At 40.4% G+C, this 24,380-nt stretch overlaps 1 protein-coding gene across 7 annotated transcripts in view; it reads left to right on the forward strand.

Moving 5' to 3' along the window:
• KCNIP4 (potassium voltage-gated channel interacting protein 4) overlaps positions 1-24,380 on the forward strand; it is a 522,091-nt gene that overhangs the window by 219,089 nt on the left and 278,622 nt on the right. Inside the window, exon 1 of one of the 7 annotated variants that reach the window (XM_073001090.2) lies at positions 12,725-24,359. The exons of the other annotated variants lie outside the window; for them this stretch is intronic. Coding sequence (XP_072857191.1) covers positions 24,260-24,359 — 100 coding nt within the window. The 5' untranslated portion in view covers positions 12,725-24,259. Of the gene's footprint in view, positions 1-12,724; positions 24,360-24,380 lie in introns of those variants that run through there. 7 annotated transcript variants of the gene reach the window in all.

Below are 24,380 nucleotides of genomic sequence, written 5' to 3' on the forward strand. Positions count from 1 at the left end.
CAGATCTCTGGTTTTTCCTTTTCTATTATTTTCCTCTATTTCTTTGCATTGTTCATTTAAGAAGCCCTTCTTGTCTCTCCTTGCTATTCTTTGGAAGTCTGCATTCAGTTTTCTGTATCTTTCCCTATCTTCCTTGCATTTTGCTTCCCTTCTTTTCTCTGCTATTTGTAACTCTTCCTTGGACAGGCACTTTGCTTTCTTGCATTTCCTTTTTTTGGGGGGATGGTTTTGTTGCTGCCTCCTGTACAATGTTATGAGCCTTTATCCAAATTTCTTCAGGCACTCTGTCCACTCAATCTGGTTCCTTAAATCTGTTCTTCACTTCCACTGTGTATTCATAAGGGATTTGGTATAGATTACACCTGACTAGCCCAGTGGTTTTTCCTACTCTCTTCAGTCTAAGCTTGAATTTTGCTATGAGAAGCTGAGGATCAGAGCCACAATCAGCTCCAGGTCTTGTTTTTGCTGACTGTACAGAGCTTCTCCATCTTTGGCTGCAGAGAATATAATCAATCTGATTACGGTATTGCCCATCTGGTGATTTCCATGTGTAGAGTCGCCTCTTGTGTTGTTGGAAAAGAGTGTTTGTGATGATCAGCTTGTTCTCTTGACAAAACTCTATTAGCCTTTGCCCTGCTTTGTTTTGAACTCCAAGGCCAAACTTCCCTGTTGTACCTTTTATCTCTTGACTCCCTACCTTAGCATTCCAATCCCCTAGAATGAGAAGAACATCTTTCTTTGGTGTCAGTTCTAGAAGGTGTTGTAAGTCTTCATAAAATTGGTCAATTTCAGTCTCCTCAGCAATGGTGGTTGGTGCATAAACTTGGATTACTGTGATGTTGAAAGGTCTGCCTTGGATTCGTATTGACATCATTCTATCATTTTTGAGATTATATCCCATTACAGCTTTTCTCACTCTTTTGTTGACTATGAGGGCTACTCCCTTCCTTCTGTGGGATTCTTGCCCAGAATAGTAGATATGATAATCATCTGAGTTGAATTTGCCCATTCCTGTCCATTTTAGTTCACTGATGCCCAGGATGTCGATGTTTATTCTTGCCATCTCCTGTTTGACCACCTCCAGCTTCCCAAGGTTCATAGATCTTACATTCCAGGTTCCTATGCAATATTTTTCTTTGCAGCATCGGACTTTCCTTTCCCTTCCAGGCACGTCCACAGTTGAGCGTCCTTTCAGCTTTGGCCCAGCCACTTCATTAGCTCTGGAGCTACTTGTCCTTGTCCTCCACTCTTCCTCAGTAGTATGTTGGATGCCTTTCGACCTGAGGGTCCCATCTTCCAGCATCATATCTTTTAGCCATTTGTTTCTGATCATGGGGCATTCTTGGCAAAGATACTGGAGTGGCATTGCCAATTCCTACTCCAGATGGATTGCGTTTAGTCAGAACTCTCCAGCATGATCTGTTCGTCTTGGTTGTCCCTGCACAGAATAGCCCATAGCTTCTCTGAGTTACTCAAGCCCCTTCGCCATGACAAGGCAGCAATCCATGAAGGGGATAAAGAGCTCATAATATGACCCAAATCTTGGCTGCTGATTTTTTTTGGAGAAGCCTGCTTTGGTGTGGAAAATATGGAGTGGAACCGTAGCAGACTGTGAAGGCTTTAATGCTTTCCTCCATATTAACACCCCTCAGTTCCTCTGCTCACTGCACAAGTTTGCAAAGCAGATTCATATTTGATTGAGGAGAGGGAGAACAGCTGGGGGCAGCCGGGGGTGGATGCAGGGCAGACAGGGAAGGGTTATACATCTTATATTCCCTTTACACTTTCTATTGCTCCCTGCAAACAAGGCAGCTATAAAGCTTTTGTTATGCATGTTTGTGTGTAACATCTAGTCAAGCATTTCTTTTTTAAAAACATAAAACACTTTTGCAGTGCTAGTAAGAACACTTCATGAAAGGAAAGCTGTCAAAAAACTGGTTTGAGGTCCAACTGTGAAATGTGGGGAGAGAGGAATCAAACTAGATATTATATCCTCTTACTGTTGGCATCTTCTCATATTCCCTGAAGCAGATCCAAGGGGGAAAAACATGAAAAGTCTTCTCCATATTAAATACAAGATGTATATGACTCCACACAGAATCCCTTGGTAAAGTTTGAAGTAAAGCACTCTTAGGCAAAAAGTGAAATACATTTCTCCATATATTTTCAGCATTTGGTCTTCCATTCTTATCTCCCAACTGAATAACTCAGCTATAAATAACAGTGTGGTGGTTTTGATATTATATTTTCAAAAATCAAAGACGAAATCTAGAGGACTAGCTATCAGCTATTCTTGAGATAAGCTTCTTCCTTATGAAAAAGTACTCGATATGATATGAGAGTCCAATGGAAAACACTGCTCTTCTGACTACTCGCCCACAGCATGGAGTAGTTGCTTTCTTTGGTAGTAGCTTGCAGATTTTTCTTTCCATCATAGCCAATAGTTGGGTTGCCAAGTCTGAGGATGCTGGCTAGAATCACTAAATCGCTGTACGTCTGTAGCTGAGAAGGCAAACCTTACAGTGAGCAGTGCCTGGAGGAAAGTAAAGCTTGACTTTTGTATACAAGGCAGCTTTGCAACCCATCTCCACTCATTCCCAGTTGGGGCCAGGGCTAACTGCCTTAGTACACAAGTGTTTTCATATGTGTTGTGCTGGTGCCTGCTAAAAAGAGAGAAGTGATGGAAAGGGAACTGGGAAGAGAGTTTTTTCTGCCATTTGTGACATGGCAGGGAGAGAAGGTAGTGGCAATGTCATGACATAAGTCTTGTTCTATGAGCCCTGGCAGCAATGGCAAAGGGCTTGTGAAGAAAAACTCTCCTTGAGCTGATGAGAAGCCTTCCTCAAGTCCCAGCGGCCACAGTGTAGGGCCTGGAAAAACTCTTGTCTGTGCTACTTGTGCTATATAGGCAGCGCAGGATGGAGGCTTTGCCACAACAGCAGCAAGCACTGCAGGTGTTGGGCACGTCTTGCCACCTGGTCAGCTGCTGAAAATGGTTTCCCCCAGCTCTGGATTGTCAGATTGTCTGGTTAGCTGGGTTTTACTATCTACTGCAATTCCCTTCATGCCAACTTGCAACGTCAGGTAGCCCAGAAGCAGTTCATTTCCCCTCCCAACTCTTGCCTGGCCTGGCACATGACATTGGAAGAACCCACCATGTGACATCACAAGGGCCCACTCCTAATTTCAGATTTTGGCTTGGAAGAATCCAGTAATAGTACGATACTGATCTGACAGTCCTAGCTGCTGACCATGCTAGCTGCAGACGATAGTATAAAAAAGTAGTTTCTTCAAGGTCTTGCCCCATCAGGCTCCATAACTTAGGGAAGGGAAGGGAACAAGACAGATCTTCGCATAGTCAGTTATGAAGAAGGGGCATAGATGGATGATACTCTGATACGTTGTTTGCTTGATCTGGAATGAAGCATGTTGAGGAACAGCAAACCTAGTATCAAACGCAAAGGAGACACCAAGGAAGATTCCCTATAGTCAGATAGGGCACCCAGAGAAGAAACAACTGGGCAAAAACAGTGCCTGTCCAGATGAAGATGAAGTGCATCTCACCCCACCTTATCTTCAAATGTGGCCATATGATTAATGGTAAGGACTACCAATTTTTCTGACAAGATGTCATTGCATTAAACAGCTGTGTGACAGGCAAGGTGGAGTGCATCTTCTGTGCATCGTATTCAATGCTGGGGCAAATCTTCATTTTCTGTTCACAGTTGGATTCTGAGCTAAATTGGCAGGCCACTTACATGCATTAGCTGAACAGTAATTTGAAATCTGAAAAAAATAATTTGCAGTAACATTGATTTCATTTAGGGTTGCAATGTTTCATACAGTGAATTGGCAGAAGAATAAGGAAACATCTAATTGATTGATCAAAGGGAACCAATTTGAATCACTGAGGGTTCTTTTTAATTCCCTGTAGTGAGGGGAGAAACAAAGCTATTTGGTCTTTACACAGTACTATAACAAGGAGGGATGAGACCATTGTTAGACCACTGTTCTTTTTAAATGCTAGCATTCCCTCTGAAAACACAAGTGCACAGCTTGGGTATGCTCCTGGATTTGTCTCTGAGCCTGAATGCCCAGGGAGTGCCTTTTCACAGTTACAACTAGTGTGCCAGATGTGCCCATTCCTGGAGAGGTCTGATCTGGCCTGGTGACACATGCCTTAGTTACATCCTGGCTGGATTACTACAACATGCTCTATATGGGGCTGCCTTTGGAAAGTGCTCAGAAACATCATCTGATCCAAAATGCTGCAGCCTGATTGTTAACTTGGGCTGGTCACAGGAATCATAGAGCCCCCTGTTACAGTAGCTCTGCTGGCTGCCAATTTGTTTCCGGTAACAATTAAAAGTGCTGATTCTGACCTATAAAGCCCTAAACAGCTTGAGTCTAAGCTATCTGAAAAACAGTAACTCCCTTTATGAGCCTGCCCAGGTGTTAAGATCATCAGCAGAGGCCTTTCTCAGTCCCAAGATCTTCATAGGTGTGTTTGGTGGGGACATGAGGGTGCGTCTTCTGTGTTGCTGCTCCCAGACTCTTGAATTTCCTCCCATAGGAAACCAGGCTAGCCTCATCTTTGCTGCCCTTCTTCAAGCAGGCGAAAATCTTTCTCTTCAGGCAGGCTTTTCCTTAGTGATTTACTGTCTGGGAAACAACAGACAAAATGGTTTATACTTTTAATACATTTTAGTAATGCTTTTACCTAACATTTTTAATGCAGTGCTATTAATTCTTTTTTTCAATATTTGAATAATTTACTGTTTTTAACTTTTAATGTTGTGTTTTTAATTATGTAAGCCAACATGGGTCCCTTTTCAGGAGAAAGGTGGAGTTAAGAATATTATAAATAAATAAGTAAATAAATAAGTAAATAGTTTTCTACCTATACTAGTCTTCATCAGGCTGTGCACCAATATATTGTGAATGTGCAGGAAAAAGTATATATGAAATTTCCAAAAGTCCATGGCAGATGTCAATGCCAGGTCTGTTTCTTTGAAATGAATTGCAAAATGGAGATGGTAAACCTAAGTCATGAGTGTAGCTTCCAAATTCCACCTTGGTGGCCATTGATTAGATTATCTCTCCCAACACACCAAACAAAAGGCTGCCAGGTAGTCAGCATTTTTCCTTTCCCCATCACCTTTCTTTGAAACTCAAGGTTTTCCGGCCACATCTGCCAGGAATTTTGGAACTTTCATAATTTTTTTTCTGCATATACACAATATGTTGGTGCATAGCCTGACGAAGACTATAGGTTGAGAGTTAGCATTTTTTTAAAAAAGAGTTCTAATGAAAGTATCACCTCCCCTTGCATTTGTTTTTTTTTTAAATAGGTGAACTTTTAAATTTATGGACACACATGTATTGTTTCAAGCCATTTGAATTCATGGGTATTAGTTGTCTAAGACGAATGGACATTTTTGTCAAACTGTCAGGCTAGGGTTTTTGTTACATTCTTCAATTCTAGTCGTTAATATACAGTATTTAATTTAAGGCTGAAAATAATAAATTAACATTTCCAATTCACTGACAGATTTAATGTTGCCTGTTTTGCATGCTTTATTTCCTCACCCCATCTGTTTATTAAAGATGGGAAATCACTAGTCTCAGCTGTCTGCTTAGTACCAGGATGTCAAGAGCATTGGGCTCCCCCCCCTTAAAAAAAACAACCCTTGACAACAACTTTGTTTTGTACAATGCCAGGAGCCAGTCTTATGTGGTTCATGTTGGAAAACCATCACGGCATCTTATTAAAGGGCCCTGTGATATGACAGCTAGAGTGGAAAAATGGAACAGACAGCCAAAACATTATGGATTTCTTTTCTCCAGAATCTAGCTGTCAGGACAGCAATCACCAACACTGATGTTTGCTGCACTGAACATAATATGGATTGAACCAGTTCTAGTACTGCCTCAGGTGCAGAACTCTAGTTAGATAATGCAAAGTTTTATTATAGTACTGTTCTCTGGAGAAAATATGAATTGGGGTCTGGTTTTGGTGCTACAGAAACACATGCAGTCGCTTGAGCCTAATCCCTGTGAGCTGATAAATTCAATCTCACATAATGGAGAAATAATGAAAAATTAGTTTAAAACACCTGTGGAACCAGCTGTGCCAAATTTATAGGACATATGAAGTGTCCTTATTATCCAAGCACCAATTATTGTGTCACAAATGTAAGATCACATCTGTGAACTCTTTGTTTAACACAAAATTTTAGAAGTTCACTGCCATTACCTATAATTATTGTTATGAAACATAAATCTATTTTTATTCATAGATTTATTGAAAGAAGTGGAAATCCCACTCTTCTATTATTGTCTAGTCACATTGTTTGTGTTTATCTAGTCTGTCTATATCTTCAGTCTATATCAAATGTAATATTTTAATAATAACAGCACAAATTTGCTATTTGTTTCCTAAGTCTGCAGCAATCTGCCAATATATATAACATGATTAGTCTCAGGCTGCAAGTGTAACCAAGCTTTTTTTGAATGTATTATTCTCCTGGACCTTTACCTGCGTTGGCACCCCTGGGGCCACTGACATGGATTCTGATATCACAATGGTTCTTGAAAAAGAGGGGATCACAGTATTTCCAGCTAACATTGGCTCAATTTCAATGAGGTCTGATAAGGGCTGAATACAGCCTTGAAATAGGAGTTTTTCCAAATGGGCTGCATGAAACTGAAATCATTTGATGTTTACCTGCTGCAATCTGTCTGTAGAATTGCTCTGGGATATTGTACTTTTTGTGTGTGACCATCCAGCTGTTTTCCAGGTACACTAAGTAGACCTGATAGGCCATATGTATGACCTCTGCTGATGTCAAGTCCTTAGTAAACTTCAATGAATTTACACTGCAGTAAGAAATTGCCTTTCCCTGTGATCACTTTTAATACCACACACTCTATCTCAATGTGTATCACTTGTCCCTTCATTTGCAAAAGTTGGGGATACTCTGTACATACTGTAAAATGAAATGCTGGACCCTTTTCTGGCTTGCTGTCAAAATGGAATGGAAGCAGAATGGGGACTGAAGGAATTAGTGCCATCCTTATTGCTGGAGTTACCATGGAAGCCTGTATCCTTCAGAACACCTTTCTCTTGCCCAATTTGCTCACTGTGTCCTAATTGCAATGGATAAAACGTATGTCACAGTGTGAAACCTATTAGCCTACATCATTTCAAGGGGTAGACACAATTTGAATACCTTTGCATAGCCAGTAAATGTAGGCAGGTGCATGGCAGCAGCCTCCTAATTGAAAACAGAAAGAGGGATATGTAAGTGTATATGCACTCCCAACTGTTTGCATAAATCTGAATACATTTGCATAGTTTTATAAGCAGCAAATGAAGAATGAATAGAAAATGGAAGGAATGAATGGAGCAGAAATTCAGAAATCCGTATTATATTTCATCTTCCTTCATACAACTCCCTGGTATTATGAATATAAAGTTACTTGTACTGTATCACTACCATATTACCATATAAACGGTCTCTCCCATCCCGCTACAGATCCGCCAATTTGAGACCGCCCCATATACAAATACAAATTCCATTCTATTCACCGACCCTATATGTAGTTAAATATTTAAACATTTATTCTATCTTCCACAACATACACTTTTCAGTGCATTTTAGATGAATCCTTCTCTATTGAGTTCTTGTATGATAACACATGTATTTTTGTTGTTATTTTTTATTTACTGTTATTTTGGTTTGCTTAAAAAACTAATGAGAGATGACTCTGCAAAGTAGAATCTCGAATTCCCCATCTGTCTTGTTGGTTCAGATTATGAATTTTTGCAAAAGACTGCAGGCAAGGCAAGCCATTTCTTATTATCAACAAAAGTCTAGTTTATGAATGTGGGATATTATGCTTCTAAATCCAGAATACAAAATGCCAGGAAATGGACTGATACCGCTGCCCTATATTGCTTCACTCTTGTGCTCACTACTATTCACAAGGTGACATCAAAAAAGGGAAAATCCCAGAAGCTGACTCATTTTTCCATCAACTAACCACTTCTCACCCAAACATAACACAATTATCAGGACTGCTTTTAGACCAGTATGAATGATAGTGAGCACAACAGGGTATCCTGTGGACCATCTTGATTGCTGCTAGAGGTATTGTCAATATTAAAGCTGCCCTTTCCTATGTAAATCTTGGCATCCTTTTTCCTTATGACAATATGGGCATGATAATTGTGTGACAATATCGAATCATTTCCTGGCATTTTGAATTGTGGATACAGAAGCACAATATCCCACATTCATAAACCAGAGGGTTTCTTAAGAATTGAATTTCCTGGCTTTTTAAAACGAACATTTATATATGCATACACTACACAAATTCCAACAGAAACTTCCCTAATGTAGAATTACCCAGTGTTCTCGGATCCCAGAAGATGAGCACTTCAGCTGTACTATGGTTGTTAGAAGAGGACAGAACAGCTGGGATGTGGCTGTAGTCCGTCTGTGCCAAAATACCTGAAGGGCTGTTTTGGACTTAAGGAAATGGTGAAGTAAAGGTGTGAGTAAGTGTAACACATATGTACAGTGGAGAAACATTCACACTCTTTATGCTTTCGAATAAACTTACCTTGCCGTTCCTAGGCTGCAGAATGCAGACATGAAAGCTATGCTCCTATTTCCAAATCCTTTCCTTGGGGTAGGCAACCTGACGAATAAAAGCTGTATTGGCCAAAAGCCCTACAAACATGTATGCGCATTTTCCAGAAGATGTCCCCTTGCCTTTTAAAATTTAAAAAATGGGAAGAGTTTGGAATTAGCAAATATTGTTACTAGAAATTAAAACCATAATTATCCATACTATGTGAAAGAAAGACAGAGAACAGAGAGAGGAACAGAAATCAACTTTTTTGAGATGTGATGTTGGAGGAGATACCACAGCTTACAGATACCACAGACACCAGAAAGGCAGAAAACGGAGTGCTCAATCAGGTCAGGCCTGGACTGTCACTATATAGTCTCGTTTTAGAAATATTTACTGAAAACAACCCAGGGCTGCGATAAACACAACTACTCTGTACTTTTGCAATGCAGAAATAATTTGAATATTCCTTACAAAATTATATGTTAATTCCTTGGAGAGACAGGGCAATATGTCACTTTCTGAAGGACTGTCACTGTGTCACTTTCTTTAAAGCAAGCACATTTTTTACTCTTCCTCACCAGGAAAACATCTTAGAGGGAGAGAACAGCTCCTCTGTGGCCACTGAAATACTGTTTGACTAGAATAAGCTTGTGTTAGGTTCTGTTTTTATGAGGGAACATAAACATTTTTTATTGGACATATTTTTTTCTTTACTGGAAAATATACCTAAAATAAGTAAAATAAAATTAAAATAAATTTTATGTTGGAAAATCAGAGATATACACCTGCAGATCTACTCAAGTAAATCGGCAAAATGCTTAAAAAAAAACCAAACAAACAAAAAACCCTAACTGGCAACAGTTATTGGCAGAGTGTGAAAAAAAATCTAATTATGCAGTGGATAAAAGATCAGAGTATTCTAGAGCAGAATAAGCTTCAAGTCTCTCCTCAGTAGACCACCCCTTATTGGTCAGTTCCTCTCAGCTTGCATTTACTGTTTATGATATGATACTTAAAGGCATCATATGTAGGTTGCAATATTTCCAGCAATAATTGGGCTGCAGAAATAGTAATAAGAACTAAAAACACACGCATACCAAACATATATTTGCCTACCACATACCAGGCCTTTGGTCAAGAACTACCCTAATTTTGTTAATTTATGGACAAAATTATAGACAGTAAAATTCATGCATATCAATATTGTCATTTTTATCCTATAGCTATATTTCCAAAGGTTTATGTTCTTCTTACAGCTTTTCAGCACATGCATATTTCATTCTGACAATCTGACCATCACTATTTTCTGTTATTCTTTCTCTAAAACAATATGAAATTCAATAGAAGTATAGTTTCCTCAAAACCTCCTTCCTCTTCCCTCACTTCCCTTTGTCCTGAATCAGCAGTCTGTTGAAGTAAAACATCTCTCATGTCCTCAGATTTTGTGAATCCATGCTACCATGAAACTCAGGAAATTGCTAAGACATGGCCATATTATAGCTGAACATTTTCATAAAGCATATTATATGTCTTTCTAGAAATCACTACACATTGCTAAAACAAAACCATTTAGAGTACACTTCAGAAATGAACAAAGCAAAACTGAACTTGTAGCAATTTGTGAGAGGATATTTAAAAACTTTCCCACAGAAATATCTCTTGGGCCTCAAAACTCTTAAAGAGAAGGCTAAATTAGAATCTTTCTCTTTGTTGTGAATGTACAAAGATTGTTTATATAAGGGAACATTTAAATATTTATTCAGTGCTTGAATCCCAAATTGGTACAGATCAGAAACAGCTAGCCCATATGAAGCTGCTGATTATGTACAGATTTGAAAAAAAAAACAACAAAATAACATTTTTAGTAAGTGTAAAAAATAACTCAATAGAATCACAAATTGAAATATACATACAATTGTGGTAAAATTGTCAACTGCATATATAGCAAAAAATATTTATATATATCTTAGTCTTTTTGTTTTGTTGTTAGACCAATAAAGCACACATCCAAGGAGAAACATTTATAAGTATTTGGATATTATTGGTTAAAATACTGTTGGATGAGGTTTGCCTGCTGCGTGGCAATGATATGAGCGGTGGTGGACTGTTGCTGTATGAGTGGTGTGGATTGCAAAATTGCAAAAGGAAACCTTTAATCAGTGGCCATCTGCCACTGCTGATGGCCTCATTTTTGTTGTGTAGATGGACACCTACCCACCCCAAAAATTGACTTCAGCCAACATTTTATACCAACTTTTCATAATGTTAATGGACTTCTTGGGTTATATGGATATGTTCAGTAATAGCTGCCTATAGTTGGAATAGTCATCTTCTGAAACCAAAGTAGAATTACGGTTCTTTTGTTTGGAAATTCAGTTGAATTCAACTACTAGTGTTCACTGTAGGGGCAAATTTGATCACATAATTCAGTGAACCCACATCAACAGCATTTCAGTTAGACATGTTGGGTTACAAAAAATACCCTTTAGTTTGTTTCCTTTGAAAATTCATATCTTACTTATTTATGAAAACAGATGAATGGTACTTGATTATTACTGTGCCATTTATCCAAATTAGAATTAACTATATCCTGTACATGTTGATATGGATATGGTAGTTTGCACAAAATAAGTAACAATTCTCCCAATTAAAAAGGAGAAGTAGAAAACATTATGAAAGAAGAACTCAGGCAATTTTCTTTCAAAATCAAATGAAAACAAGGTCTTTCTCTCCTATGTCTGAACATTTAAAAATCCCTATGAGGCATTTCATCAAATTTCTTTGAAGCTAGGCAAAAATAAAGTTGAATTATTTTTGTGAATACTTCATTAGTTTTGATATTATTTTCTGTCCACTTTAAAATGGATTAATATTTTGAAACACAGAGTCTGAAATGGCAGTGTGAAGATCCAGGAAGAGGAAACAAATTCTAGGAATTTAGAGTTCCAAGGAACTTTGGTGATCACCTGGGTCAACTCCTTGCAGGATCTTGACTACACACATAGTTTTCTCCACATTTATTTGGGTTCATTCACAGTTTTTAAGCCACACCACTGGGCAGTTTCCACTGCTGATATTGTAATAGTCAACACAGAATAAAAATTTTATCTGGATCACCATAGTCCCCACTTTCTCAGCCACCTCTCTCCCTCCCTGCCCCCCAATGGAAGACACAACCTCTTCTCTTCTCTTTTCCTTCCCCATCTGCACCCCTTACCCAACTACCAGCTCTGTTTTGTGCCCCTGACAATCTTTCTCCCTCCTTCCCTCTCAAGGTCTCACTTTCATAATTTCAAATTGTTTCAGCAGCCCTGTGCTTACAGTGGCTCCCTCTGTCCCGTGGCTGAAAATTTTCAGGTTCAGTCAGAAAAAGACAGCCAGTGGGGCTCTTTCTCCCAAAGTATCTAGAGCTTCTTGGATCAGGGGGAAAGGAGTTGGGCAGAAGACGAGTCAAGGTCACCCAGAAGAGAGCGGTGGAGGGTGAATATGCTGTGAGGACTACAGGAAGCCATCTTTGCCTTATTCAATCTGCACTGTCAGCTGGTTGCAGTAGTTTTAGAATTCCAGAGTTAGGGGAGCCTATGGATCATTAAGCACAGCCCTTGTCAGGGAGGTACCGTGGAGAATTGAACTCTCGACCTCTTGCTCCACAACCAGATACTTAAACTACTGAGCTATCCAGCAGTTCAAGGGCCCTAGTAGAGATGGGCATGAACCACTGGTTTGGTGGCTCATGCTGGTTCATTTTTTGCCAAACATGTGTTCAGCGCTTCCCAGACCTGCCTCCTCCAGTGGGTGCTCACTCAGAAGCAGTGCCCTGGCTTCCCTGCCCTGCCTCCTGCAGATGCTGCCTCTGAGTGGGCGCCCACTGGAGAAGGTGGGGCTGAGAAGCACCGAACACCTGTTTGGATGAACCGTCTCTAGTCTTTAGCTACCCACCACTGTGTACTGACATGGTGACTGAGGCACCAATTGCTCACCCCCAATCCTAAAGTGACATATTACTTACTAGACACACAGGATTAGGTGACCCCTCCATGCCAGAAAGTAGAGAAAAATGAGCCCCACCAAGTCAGGGCAAAATAAAGTCATCAGTGCCAGCTGAATAAAATGAGTTGATTCCACAGTGAAAATACCCACTGAGTTTCCCCATGCTAAGCTTTACATTATGTAGTCACTTTTTCATATTTTTTTTTGTATTATAAATAATTGTATATATCGTCTTTTCACGTAGAATACTGTTCCAAATGAGTAATAGTAATGGTTGGGTCAAAGATTGCCCTGTTGGTGCCAGATATATCTCTCACAAGAGAATGCTCCAAAACCAGGGTGCAACCATAAAGAAAGCCTTTATTGTAGCCAAAAAAATGTTTTTGTCCTATATATGGGGAATATGAGGAAGAGCTTCTAGGGACACATGGGGAAGGTTGTTCATATGGAAAGAAGCACTCCTGTGGCATACAGTTTGAATAGGAGTGTTACGAGAGGGGACACACATAAGAGTGTGCCCCCTCTCATAACTGCAGCTTTTGTCCTATGTGGTGGAGTTTTATATGGCTTCAGATTCGTATTGATTTGGTATTTTGCTAAATATGTTCTCCTTTAAGTTACCAAGAAATTTTTGCTACTTTCTTCCTGCATAAAGAGCACTGATCTGAGGACAGCAGTTATTGGACGTGGAAACCTAGTGAGTGTCCAGTCCAAGAACTAATTCATAGGAAATAAACTACAATAAAATAAACAGACATTCAACCTAAAATTTGGATTACACGTGGCAATTGATTAAAAAGAGTCAACAGCTATGTACACTGACTCTTCAATGAATCAGTGCTTGGCCCTCTTACTCTGTGTGTGTGTACCTATGCTATTAAGTTTAGGTAGCTAGATGGAATCTTTAGATATAGCATCGTGTGTTAAGGTCCACAAACATATATTCAAATTTGAATCACTGATAAGAAACCTTTGGTAAGGAGAAACTCGGGATAGCATTAAATATATGTTGGAGGAGGTTGTTCTTAAAAATTCCAATGCTAAACATTTGGAGAAATACAAGTCCTATTCATAACTCATCCCCTCCTCCATACTCATTGTATTCCTTTGATTTCAGACTTACAGTGGACCCTCTACTTACAGAATTAATCCGTATTGGAACAGTGGCTGCAGGCTGAAAAGTCTGTAGGTCGAGGTTCCATTGACCTACAATGCATTGAAAACCGATTAATCCATAACCGGCCGTTTTTGTTCCATTTTGGTTATTTTCTGGTGTGTAGGTCGATTCTCCGGCTGCACGTCGAACCTAAATTTTGCAGCCAGAGAAGTCTGTAACTCGAAAAGTCTGTAAGTTGAGCCGTCTGTAAGTCGAGGGTCCACTGTTCAGGATTTGCACCGGGATGCCTTACTTTCTGATCTCTAAAACTCTTGTATTCCAACTGGACTAGTTAAAAGCCAGAGCAGTGCAGGACAGGGACTTTTTAAAAAATCATGCCAAAAATAGTGAGATACAAAGGACAAACATCATAACAATATTTTAGGTCTTAAACCTAATTTGGCCAAAGACCTCCTGGAATGGGATGTGTGATTGACTTTGATCTGTCCTACTCAGAAGTCATTCCCAGCTTTTTTCCAATATGGATTTTCTGCCCCAAACAGCTACTGGAATGTTGTCCCTGGGGCAGTTTTGAAGCTGGTGGCTCAAAGATGGATGTGATGGGTGGATTTTGTTGGATTGCCCTACTCAGAAGTTACCATTCCACCCTATTTTTTCATAATATTAGTTTATGCCAGGAACTGATACTATAATGTTTGGGGACTGGTTGTCTCATATTGCTCCCCTCTAGTCAGATGGGACTCATCCTCCCTTCTGAAAGGACTCTTTGAATGAAATCACACTGAAGAATCATTGTTACGATTAATTGGGAAATTTTACCCTGAGTCCTATAGGATCAGCTGACTCATGTATGATAACAATTCATATAGTTTGCAGGAGTACAATGACAAGTTTTCTGCCACTTCACACAGCCATGTTCTTCAAAAAGGTTAATCTTTGATCATATGCTTATCTACCATTGCATCTCATTGTGAACCTGTGCTGTATCCTGTTAAGAGGTTTGCGTATGTTTTTTAAAAAGTTGATACCCTGTTGGGGGAAGAGAAAGGGTGTGTGAAAAAGGAAGGTTAAAGTGGCTGTGATTATGACAGGAAGTATTAAGAGAAGAAGCACTTCAATTCTTGAACACTTTCCTGCATGTTAGTGAAGGATGTTAGTCAAAGGAGTGGGTTTTAAGGGGGGAAACGGTTTAGTGTTGAAGTCACAAAACCTGCTACTAGTGACAATCTGGATGGTAGGAGGCGTTGTTGTTATTTAGTTGTTTAGTTGTGTCCGACTCTTCGTGACCCCATGGACCAGAGCACGCCAGGCCCTCCTGTCTTCCACTGGCTCCCGGAGTTGGGTTAAATTCATATTGGTAGCTTTGATGACACTGTCCAACCATCTCGTCCTCTGGCGTCCCCTTCTCCTCCTGCCTTCACACTCTCCTAAAAGGTCTTTTCCAGGGAGTCTTCTCTTCTCATGAGATGGCCAAAGTATTGAAGCCTCAGCTTCAGGATCTGTCCTTCCAGTGAGCACTCAGGGTTGATTTCCTTTAGAATGGATAGGTTTGTTCTCCTTGCGGTCCAGGGGACTCTCAAGAGCCTCCTCCAACACCACAATTCAAAAGCATCAGTTCTTCGTGGTCAGCTTTCTTTATGATCCAGCTCTCACTGCCATACATCACTACAGGAAAAACCATAGCTTTGACTATTTGGACTTTTGTTGGCAAGGTGATGTCTCTACTTTTTAAGATGCTGTCAAGGTTTGTCATTGCTTTCCTCTCAAGAAGCAGGGGTCTTTTAATTTCTGGGGTGCTGTCACCATCTGCAGCGATCATGGAGCTGAAGAAAGTAAAATCTGTCACTACCTCCATATCTTCCCCTTCTATTTCTCAGGAGGTGATGGGACCAGTGGCCATGATCCTTGTTTTATTTTGTTTTGTTTTTTGATGTTGAGCTTCAGACCGTTTTTTGCACTCTCCACTTTCACTCACTAGGAGGTGTTAGGCAGACTTAATTCGTTTCTGCTAGGTGTGAAATATCTTTTTACATTGTTCTCAGGGCTATTGAGACCAACAACAAGGGGTATTCCCACTTTTTACAATGTTCTGGAAGTTTAAAAAAAGCAGACCATTTCTTGGATCTGTATCTAGCTGACGTATTTAGTGGAATGCAGTGGGTCCTCTGTGAGGCCAAGAGAAAAAGTGAAAAAAAAGTATTCTTCATATTACCAAAGCTTTGGCAAAATGGGATGCCTGCCTGCCTCGTTCCTACTGCCCTCACTGCTTCCTTACCTGCTCCTGCCACTGCCACCACCATCCTCAGAGTTGGGCACATGCTGAGCTCTACAGCAGTTCATGGTCCCTGGTAAAGATGGAGAGTAGGTGCATGCACAGAGGAATTGGAGGGCAGGAGCAGGCAGGCTCCCCCAAGCACCGATAGGAAAAATGAACCACAAACTGGTTTGTTTTTCCAAGGGTTCGTTGTTATTTGTGGTTAGTCATGAACTATGATCCATCAGAAATCACCAGTTTTCCAGCTCGTGCCAATCTCCAGATGAAAGTGAGGGACATCTAAAAAACCAATATGTCCATGTTGACTTTACATTCTTAATTGCAGTTATGGAAAGTTGGGGTGGGTGGGAAATGTTTCCAGTTCTGTATGTGAAAATGTCCTTTGTTACCAAGGTACTTGATTATGTTATTTTTAAATTCCATCAGTAAATAATGCAATAGATTATTTATTTAGCACAATCTGTGGCAGTCTTTCATGTCTTACTCTATATTGTAATATTGTTTCTTTGTTCAAAATCTTGTATAGTAAGCAAAAAAATTATTATTATTCTTATTAGCACTTTAGTTGTGGGTACACCAATAAGGACCACCAAAGAATCCCCTCCTATGTTTGGATCTCAGTTTGTCAGTATTGGCTGTTTTAAAGGGTAGAGTCTTTTAAAGGAAAGGAGCTATACGTTCCACTGTCTTGAGTCAAAGTTACAAGGCCACCTTTCAACTCTAGTCTCCGCCAAATAATGTTACAGTTAAATAGAGGAAAACTAAAGAAAGGCTTTTTTCCTCTCTTCAGGCTGATGGAGATTTTTAAAAAGAGCAAAGAATAAACACCTCATTTCTGAACAAACTGAGAATTGTCACAGTGGCCATAAAGTACAGTAACAGCTCCATGTGGTAACTTACAGTTGTAATCAAAATTATTCAACCTCCATTGCAAATCAGATTTATTGTCAAAATTTACAGACCTTCAGCTGTTTGCAATCAACAAATCAAACAAAAGCAATTGAAATAGCTCAACACAATAAATGCTTCAAGTGGTTTCCCTAAATTAAACTGAAAATTCAACTTTTAATCAACTTTGCAGTCTCAAAATTATTCAAACCCTTCATGGCAAGCATTTTTAGTACTTAGTAGAGCACCCTTTTGCTGTTATGATCTGCTGCAAATGAGATGCATAGCTAGACCCCAGCTCCTGGCACTGTTCATGAGGAATCTTAGCCCACTCTGTGTTCAGTAATATTCTTGGGTTTGTATGCTGCAACCACCTTCTTCAAATCCCACTAGAGATTTTCTATGATTTCATGTCAGTTGACTGTGATGGCCACCATAGAATCTTCCAGGACTTCTGCAACCAAGCCTTGGGGGAATTTAAAGAATGCTGGGGAAGGCGGGGCTTTGAAGTCCTGAACACCTCTTTGGCCAAGAAACAAACTGGCACTAACTGCCAAATTGGCTGTTTGTGCCTATCTCTATTCCTGATTGCTCTTTTACTCGCATAACCCTAAATGGAAGTCAAGGAGGCAGAACCACGTCACACATTTCCATCTTCCATATGGGCAGGGCTTTGTTCTCCTTTTGGATCTGATGCAGGTTAGTGGATCTGCTGCATCGCATGATGCATCCAGGGATCATTTGCATGTATATTTGTAAGTAAAGCTAATAATACAAATACACCTTCAAGTACTCTCTTCTACAGCATCAGCAAGTGCTACAACTTTAGCTATTTTGGGCCACCTTTTAGGAATTGTTTGTAGTTGTACTTTTAGAATTACTTTTTGTGTTAGGATCTTCTGCCATGGGACCTTACCTATCATTGTTCTGAGTTTATTAAAACTGGTTTTCTTAAAAGCAAGCACACACATGTTGCTACACTCTGCTTTCGTTTCTTTTGAAATCAAGAACTCAGGGAGCAATGGTTGTTGTGGGTTTTCCGGGCTCTTTGGCCGTGTTCTGAAGGTTGTTCTTCATAACGTTTCACCAGTCTCTTCGGCCAGCATCTTCAGAGGACAGCACTCTGTGTTCTGGACAGTGCTGTCCTCTGAAGATGCCGGCCACAGAGACTGGTGAAACGTTAGGAAGAACAACCTTCAGAACATGGCCAAAGAGCCCAAAAAAACCACAACAACCATTAGATCCCGGCCATGAAAGTCTTCGCGAATACAAACTCAGGGAGCACTTGGTCATTTTCTCCAGAGTTTGTCTTACTGTCACTTGCACTAAGTCTAGGAGAGCTACTCCTCTGGTTTCTTCCTCCACTTTTTAAAGGAGAAAATTATCAGCAACATAAACCAGAATTTTTTTTGAAGGGACATATTTGTTAGAATTTGCTTCCGAAAAAGTATCAGGATAATTGAAATGTCCTTTACTGCTACATTGTGTTTCTTTGAAATTCTTTCAATTTGTCTTTCAAAGGTTCATGTGCTTCAGATATTATATTCACAGAAAAATACTGCCATTTGGCCCTTATATTGCTTTTCATAGTCAGTTTATCACTATTTAATTCACCATCACTGGCCACTACAGTGATGGTTATGAACTAAGGGATGTAGCACCAGGTGCTTGGCTACTGCACTTGTTGCTATTGCTGCTGCTCTGACTGTGGTAACATCTACATGTTTACAACTGTTTGTCCTAATGTAACTGTTGGTTTTTATAAAAATAACAGCATGCTCATGGTACACACAGCAAACAGATTTTCTCTTTTAAATTCAAAATCCTTTGGTGTATCGGGATTAAAGAAAAATTAAAACAAAGACCCAGTGCATATCTACAACTATTTGTTTTTGTTTTGTATTTAATCCTTCTCACCTAATCCTCTAAGTACACAGTTTAAGAAGAGCAGTGGAAAGCTATAAATACTTGAGTGCATTCAGTCCTCATGAGATTTTGCAATTTCATTGTGCGATGAACAAAGCAGAAAATTCTTCGGCTATAGGACTTTCCATTTCAGAAGGATTCATAAACAATTAGTTTATTAAAACATTCAGATATTTTTGAAAAGAAAATGGATCTGTGATTGGGTTCTTTCAAGAGTGTAGGCGGGCCCGGGGTTTTGGCAGGAAGAACAGATGGAGAAAAAGCAGCATTTAACATCTGAAATCCCCAAACCAAATGGATACAACATCTCTACCTCTGGCAATAACTTGTAACTTTTCACTTTAACTGGTTCAACATTTTGGTTCCCTCTCACAGTCTCTTCGCTCCAGGGATAAAGGTTGTTGCTGGGTTCTGCGCTGGCACGCTTAATACTGCGCATACCATCCCGCAGCAAGGATGTTTCACATGTGTTCCCTCCAACCTGGGGAGATAAGGGCTGGAACCAAAGGGGATCTCTTTCATCCCCAAAGCCGGAGTAGGAGAGGCTGCTCCCCAATTCCATCCCCCTTCGAGCTCACCCTTTTCCTTCTTGAACGGATCTGGTGGGGTAGAGGGTAGTCTACCTCCAATCATGAAGTTTGGAAAGTCTCTCAGCAGTTTCGCAATCCTATCCCTATTTTCTCTGGTCTCTTCAGTCTGTACACTCCTGTCCTCTCGTTTAGCCTGCCCTCTCTCCTCCTCCTCTTTTATATTGTCCCATCTCCACAAACCTAGCTCCTCCCTCATTTGTTTCTGTCTTCCCTCTGCTAGGAACACTTCAGCTGCTTTTGTATTCCCTGTTTGATCAGTTCCCCCACTACACAGCCTTCACTCATTTCCTCTTGTTTCTTCACGGAGGACGGCACACTTCTATTCTCTCACTCACACCCCCCCCCATGAATGGGCCGTCCTGTCTTCAGAGCCCATCAATCCTTCTCCCTGTCGGGAAAAGTAGTCTGCATTAGCATGAGCACTACCTTTCCGATATTTTATCTCAAAAGTAAATGGTTGTAAGCTCAAATATCACCTTGTTAACCGAGGATTCACATCCTTCATTCGATTTAACCATTGTAATGGAGCATGATCAGTAATTAGAGTAAAGGGTGCACCTAATAAGTAATACCTGAAAGCTTGTATCACCCACTTCACAGCAAATGCCTTTCTCAATAGTAGAATATTTTTATTCTCTCTGACTTAATTTTTTACTGAGGTACATGACTGGAAACTCTACCCCATCTTTCAATTGCAACAGTACAGCCCCCCACTCCTCTATCTGATGCATCAGTCTGTACGATGAATGGTATCTCAAAGTCAGGAGCATACCTACTGGGTAACTCAGCTAAAATTACTTTCAGCATCTCAAAAGCTCTATTCTCCATAGCACCCCAGACTACTTTGATAGTTTTCTTCTTTCTAGTCAGATCACTAAGAGGTGCAGCTATTTGAGCGAAGTTAGGTATAAATTGTCTGTAATATCCTGCTAAACCAAGAAATTGTTGAACTTCCTTTTTGGTTTGAGGTAGAGGCCAGGCCGTCACTTTGTCTACCTTATCAGATACTGGTTGGATTTTCCCTTGAGTCACCTGGAACCCCAAAAACTTCACCCCCTTTCTAGCTACTTTGCACTTAGATGGGTTAACTTTAAGTTTAGCCTTCTGTAACTCTTTCAGTACTTCCTCAAGGTGCCTCAGATGCTCTTCCCAATTATTGCTATATATAAGAATGTTATCGATGTATGCCCCTGCAAAATCCCTAACAGGCTCAAGTACTTTGTCCATTAACCTTTGAAATGTGGCTGCTGCCCCATGCAACAAACGGCATTCGGGAGAAATGGAAAAGGCCCTTAGGGGTCACAAAAGCAGTTTTTTCTTTGTCTTCTTGTCTCAATGGTATCTGCCAATAACTTTTCGTTTATTCTGCTCGTCCCAGTCTTTCTAATAAGTCTTCTATTTTAGGCGTAGGGTAAGCATCAAATTTTGAAACCTCGTTCAACTGCCTATAATCTATACACAGTTATATACAGTACTTCCATCTGGTTTGGGAACAACTACCAGGTAGCTCCTCCAAGGGCTCTTAGAAGGTTCAATTACACCTAATTTCAACATTTCTTCTATTTCTTTATTTATGGTTTCCCTCAAATGTCGTGGCCAGTTCCTACTTCCAGATCTAACTACTACTTGGGGTTGTGTATTGATAGCATGTTCCACCAAATCAGTATTTCCTGGTAACCCTGAAAAGACTTCTTGAAATTGTAACTCCAACTCCACTAACTGTTGTTTCTGTCTCTCGTCCAATTCATCACTCAATTCAATTTTCTGCCCCTCTCTAAGATAATCACTAGCTTCTGGCCCAAACTCTTCATCTCTCACCTCTCCCCATAATGCTTCTCTCTCTTTCTACTCTTTCAGCGAATTGACATGGAAAATTCCTTTCTTCTTTGTCTTATCAGGCATCCAAATTTCATAGTCTACTGTTCCAATCTTTCTCAACACTTCCTAAGGACCATGCCATGTGGCAAACAACCTAGCTGAGGCAGCCGGCATCAATAGGAGTACCTTTTGGCCGGGCTCAAACTGTCTGATCTTCACTTTGGCATCATATCTACATTTCTGTCCTTCTTGAGCTTTAAGCAAATTTTCTTTGGCTATCCCTGCTATTCTTTGCAGATATTCTCTCATTTCCATGACGTGCTTTACTACAGTCTGTGCTTCATCTTTCCCATTCTCCCACTTTTCTCTTACTAAGTCTAAGATACCTCTGGGATTCCACCCATACATCATTTCGAAGGGTGTGAAACCAGTAGATGCCTGAGGGACTTCTCTAACCACAAACATCAAAGGTGCTACTAGTAAGTGCCACCTCTTAGGCTTTTCCATTACTAGTTTTTGCAGCATTCCTTTCAAAGTCTTATTAAACCTTTCCACTAACCCGTTAATTTGAGGGTGATACACTGCAGTATGTAAAGGTTTCACTCCCAACAAACACCACATCTCTTTTAAAGTCTGACTCATAAATATGTAAATACAGCCTCTTCTATGCCTTCTTCACTAGCATGTTGGCATTTATAGTCCATGAGAGGTCCTCTGAGATGTAAGTGCTCAGAAACTTAAAACTACCAACCCTCTCCATTTCCCTCTCCATTAGTTCTTTAGTTTTTTTGATGTTAACTGTAAGATTATTTTCTTTACATCAGACTACCAATTGTATTTCCTTTCTGTAAAGCAGACTCATTGTTCTTATTTATGAGCCCCACCACTGTCTTATCGTCCACAAATTTAATAATTGTGTTAGTGTTCTATTTCTTGTAAGTCTTTAGTTTGTTTTGTTAGGTGTATTAACTCCTATTTGTAAATTTAACTTTTACAAGTTTAGTTTAGGGACCTTTTCTTTCGTTTGGGGGTTGTGGGTGGGGGGCGGTGGTGGTCATGGTGATAGAATTAAGGCCTGGTAGTAGAAAATTAACCTGGAGAGATAATGGAATATCAGTAGCAATGGGGAGGGGAAGATACTTTTTTGGCCATTTCAGGAGAACCTGAGGTCTGTATTTGGTTCCGATTCTGAATTCTAATGTTCCTTCGACTTGACAGGTGCAAGGTAGCCAGCTCAATTCATTGCCTTCCACTCTGTTCCAACAGCATTGTCTGGCTGTTATAATGGACTGAACCTGGGCAAAGTTGAATCCTGATAAGATGAAGATGCAGTTGTTGGAAAGGCATCCTGATTGATTAGAGGATCTGTTGCCTGATCTTGATGGGGTCATACCCCCCCTGAAGGATCAGGCCCAGTTGCAGCCTTAATATAGTTTAATGGCAGGACAAAATGTGGCAGCCAGGTTGATCACTGAAACATCTACATTTGACAATATTCCTCCGTCTGGGTCCACCTGCACTGGCTGCCAGTATGCTTCCAGGCCAAATTCAAGGTACTGATGTTAACTTATAAAGCCCTTTACAGTTTAGGACCTTGCTACCTGTCAGAGTGCCTCTCTTTCAAGTCATCCTCCCATCCCACCTGCACTTCCCAATCCTTGATGCTGCAGGTCGCCACTCTGAAAGACGCCTGGAAGTCGTCAACCAGAAGCTGGACCTTCTCAGTAGTGGGTACCCCATTCTGGAACTCCCTTCCAGTGGAGGTGAAATTGGCCCCCACCTTCCTGAGCTTCCAAAAGCAAGTTAAAACCTGTCTTTTTACCCAGGCCTTTACAAACCTTTACAAATCACTCTGTTGCATGGATTTGAACAGTTGGTCTTATGACCTTGCAGCTCAGAGGCTCTGCGGTTTAACCTGCAGTGCCAACACATCCCTTTTACAAACCTCATCCCTTTGGAATATTAATTTTGTAGTTAGTTTATGTCAGCTCATATTTCTCCAAAGGGATGTTTGTTTTTATATATTCTTTTTTAAAAAATGCTCTATATGTTTGTTATTTTCTGGAAGCTGCCCAGAGTAGTGGCGTGTCCTCTAAACGGGTGGGGTATATGTTTAAACAAACAAACAAACAAACAAACAAATAAATACATGCAACCTCAAGGTTGTTTTTGCAAACCCAAAATATTCCCCCTTAGGGGGAAAATCATCAAAAGTTATTATTTGCTCCTGGAAACTTCCAGATGTAAAGGTTTGGAAATAAAATGGGGTACAGAGTCCTCTAACTTCCCAGGAAGCCCCTGGGGCACACAAAAGTGAACGCCAAGGACTTCTAGCCCTTTTAGGTTTTAATTATTTACACTTCTCAGTTTGGGAGCAAGAATGTTTCCCAGTGGGTCCTGTGGGCAAAAAGTGGGCCCCTGGACCTTCTGAAGATGCCCACCCACCAGTTTAAAGTTTAATCATAAATATTTTGCCTCTTACTCTGTTCTCAGTCTTGCTTTGATACAATGCCTTTCAGTTGCTCAGTACCCAGTGCAAGTCCACATATTAGTTAAGCTTCTGTTACCCAGGCAACTGAACATCTGCAACAAAGCTACAGTATCAGCAATGCTGGCATTAGAGACAGAAAGAAAAGAATTTCCCAGATGTGCAGCTATCATTTCAGGATGCATCATATTCTACAGGGACATTTGCTAGATGCCCTCTTGGGCCCTTGAGCGGTGGTACTTTTCTACACATGACTGTTGTTGTGTGTCACAGTGATGATGAGCACAAGGATAATCCTCACAGGCCAAAGTTTATCCGACTGCCACTTCTGGCCTCCGTTAGAGTAGATCGAATGCATTCACACTCCCTGTCAGTCAGTCAGTCAGTCAGTCACACAGTCTCCTCTTTTCCTCCCTTTCTCTTGCTGCTGTAGATTTCTTAATGTAGTTTAATGGCTTTGCAAAGAAAGCTAGGCAGACGTGTTCTTTCCTCAGTGGCTGTGCTATACCATGACCTAGCTCACCATGAACCTGGAAGGGCTCGAAATGATAGCCGTCTTGGTTATGATTGTGCTCTTTGTTAAGGTGCTGGAGCAATTTGGGCTGATTGACTCAGGCTTCGAAGGTAAGAGAGTGGCTTCTAACA

The sequence above is a fragment of the Pogona vitticeps genome, chromosome 5 (genome assembly GCF_051106095.1).
Source record: "Pogona vitticeps strain Pit_001003342236 chromosome 5, PviZW2.1, whole genome shotgun sequence".
NCBI lineage: Eukaryota > Metazoa > Chordata > Lepidosauria > Squamata > Agamidae > Pogona > Pogona vitticeps.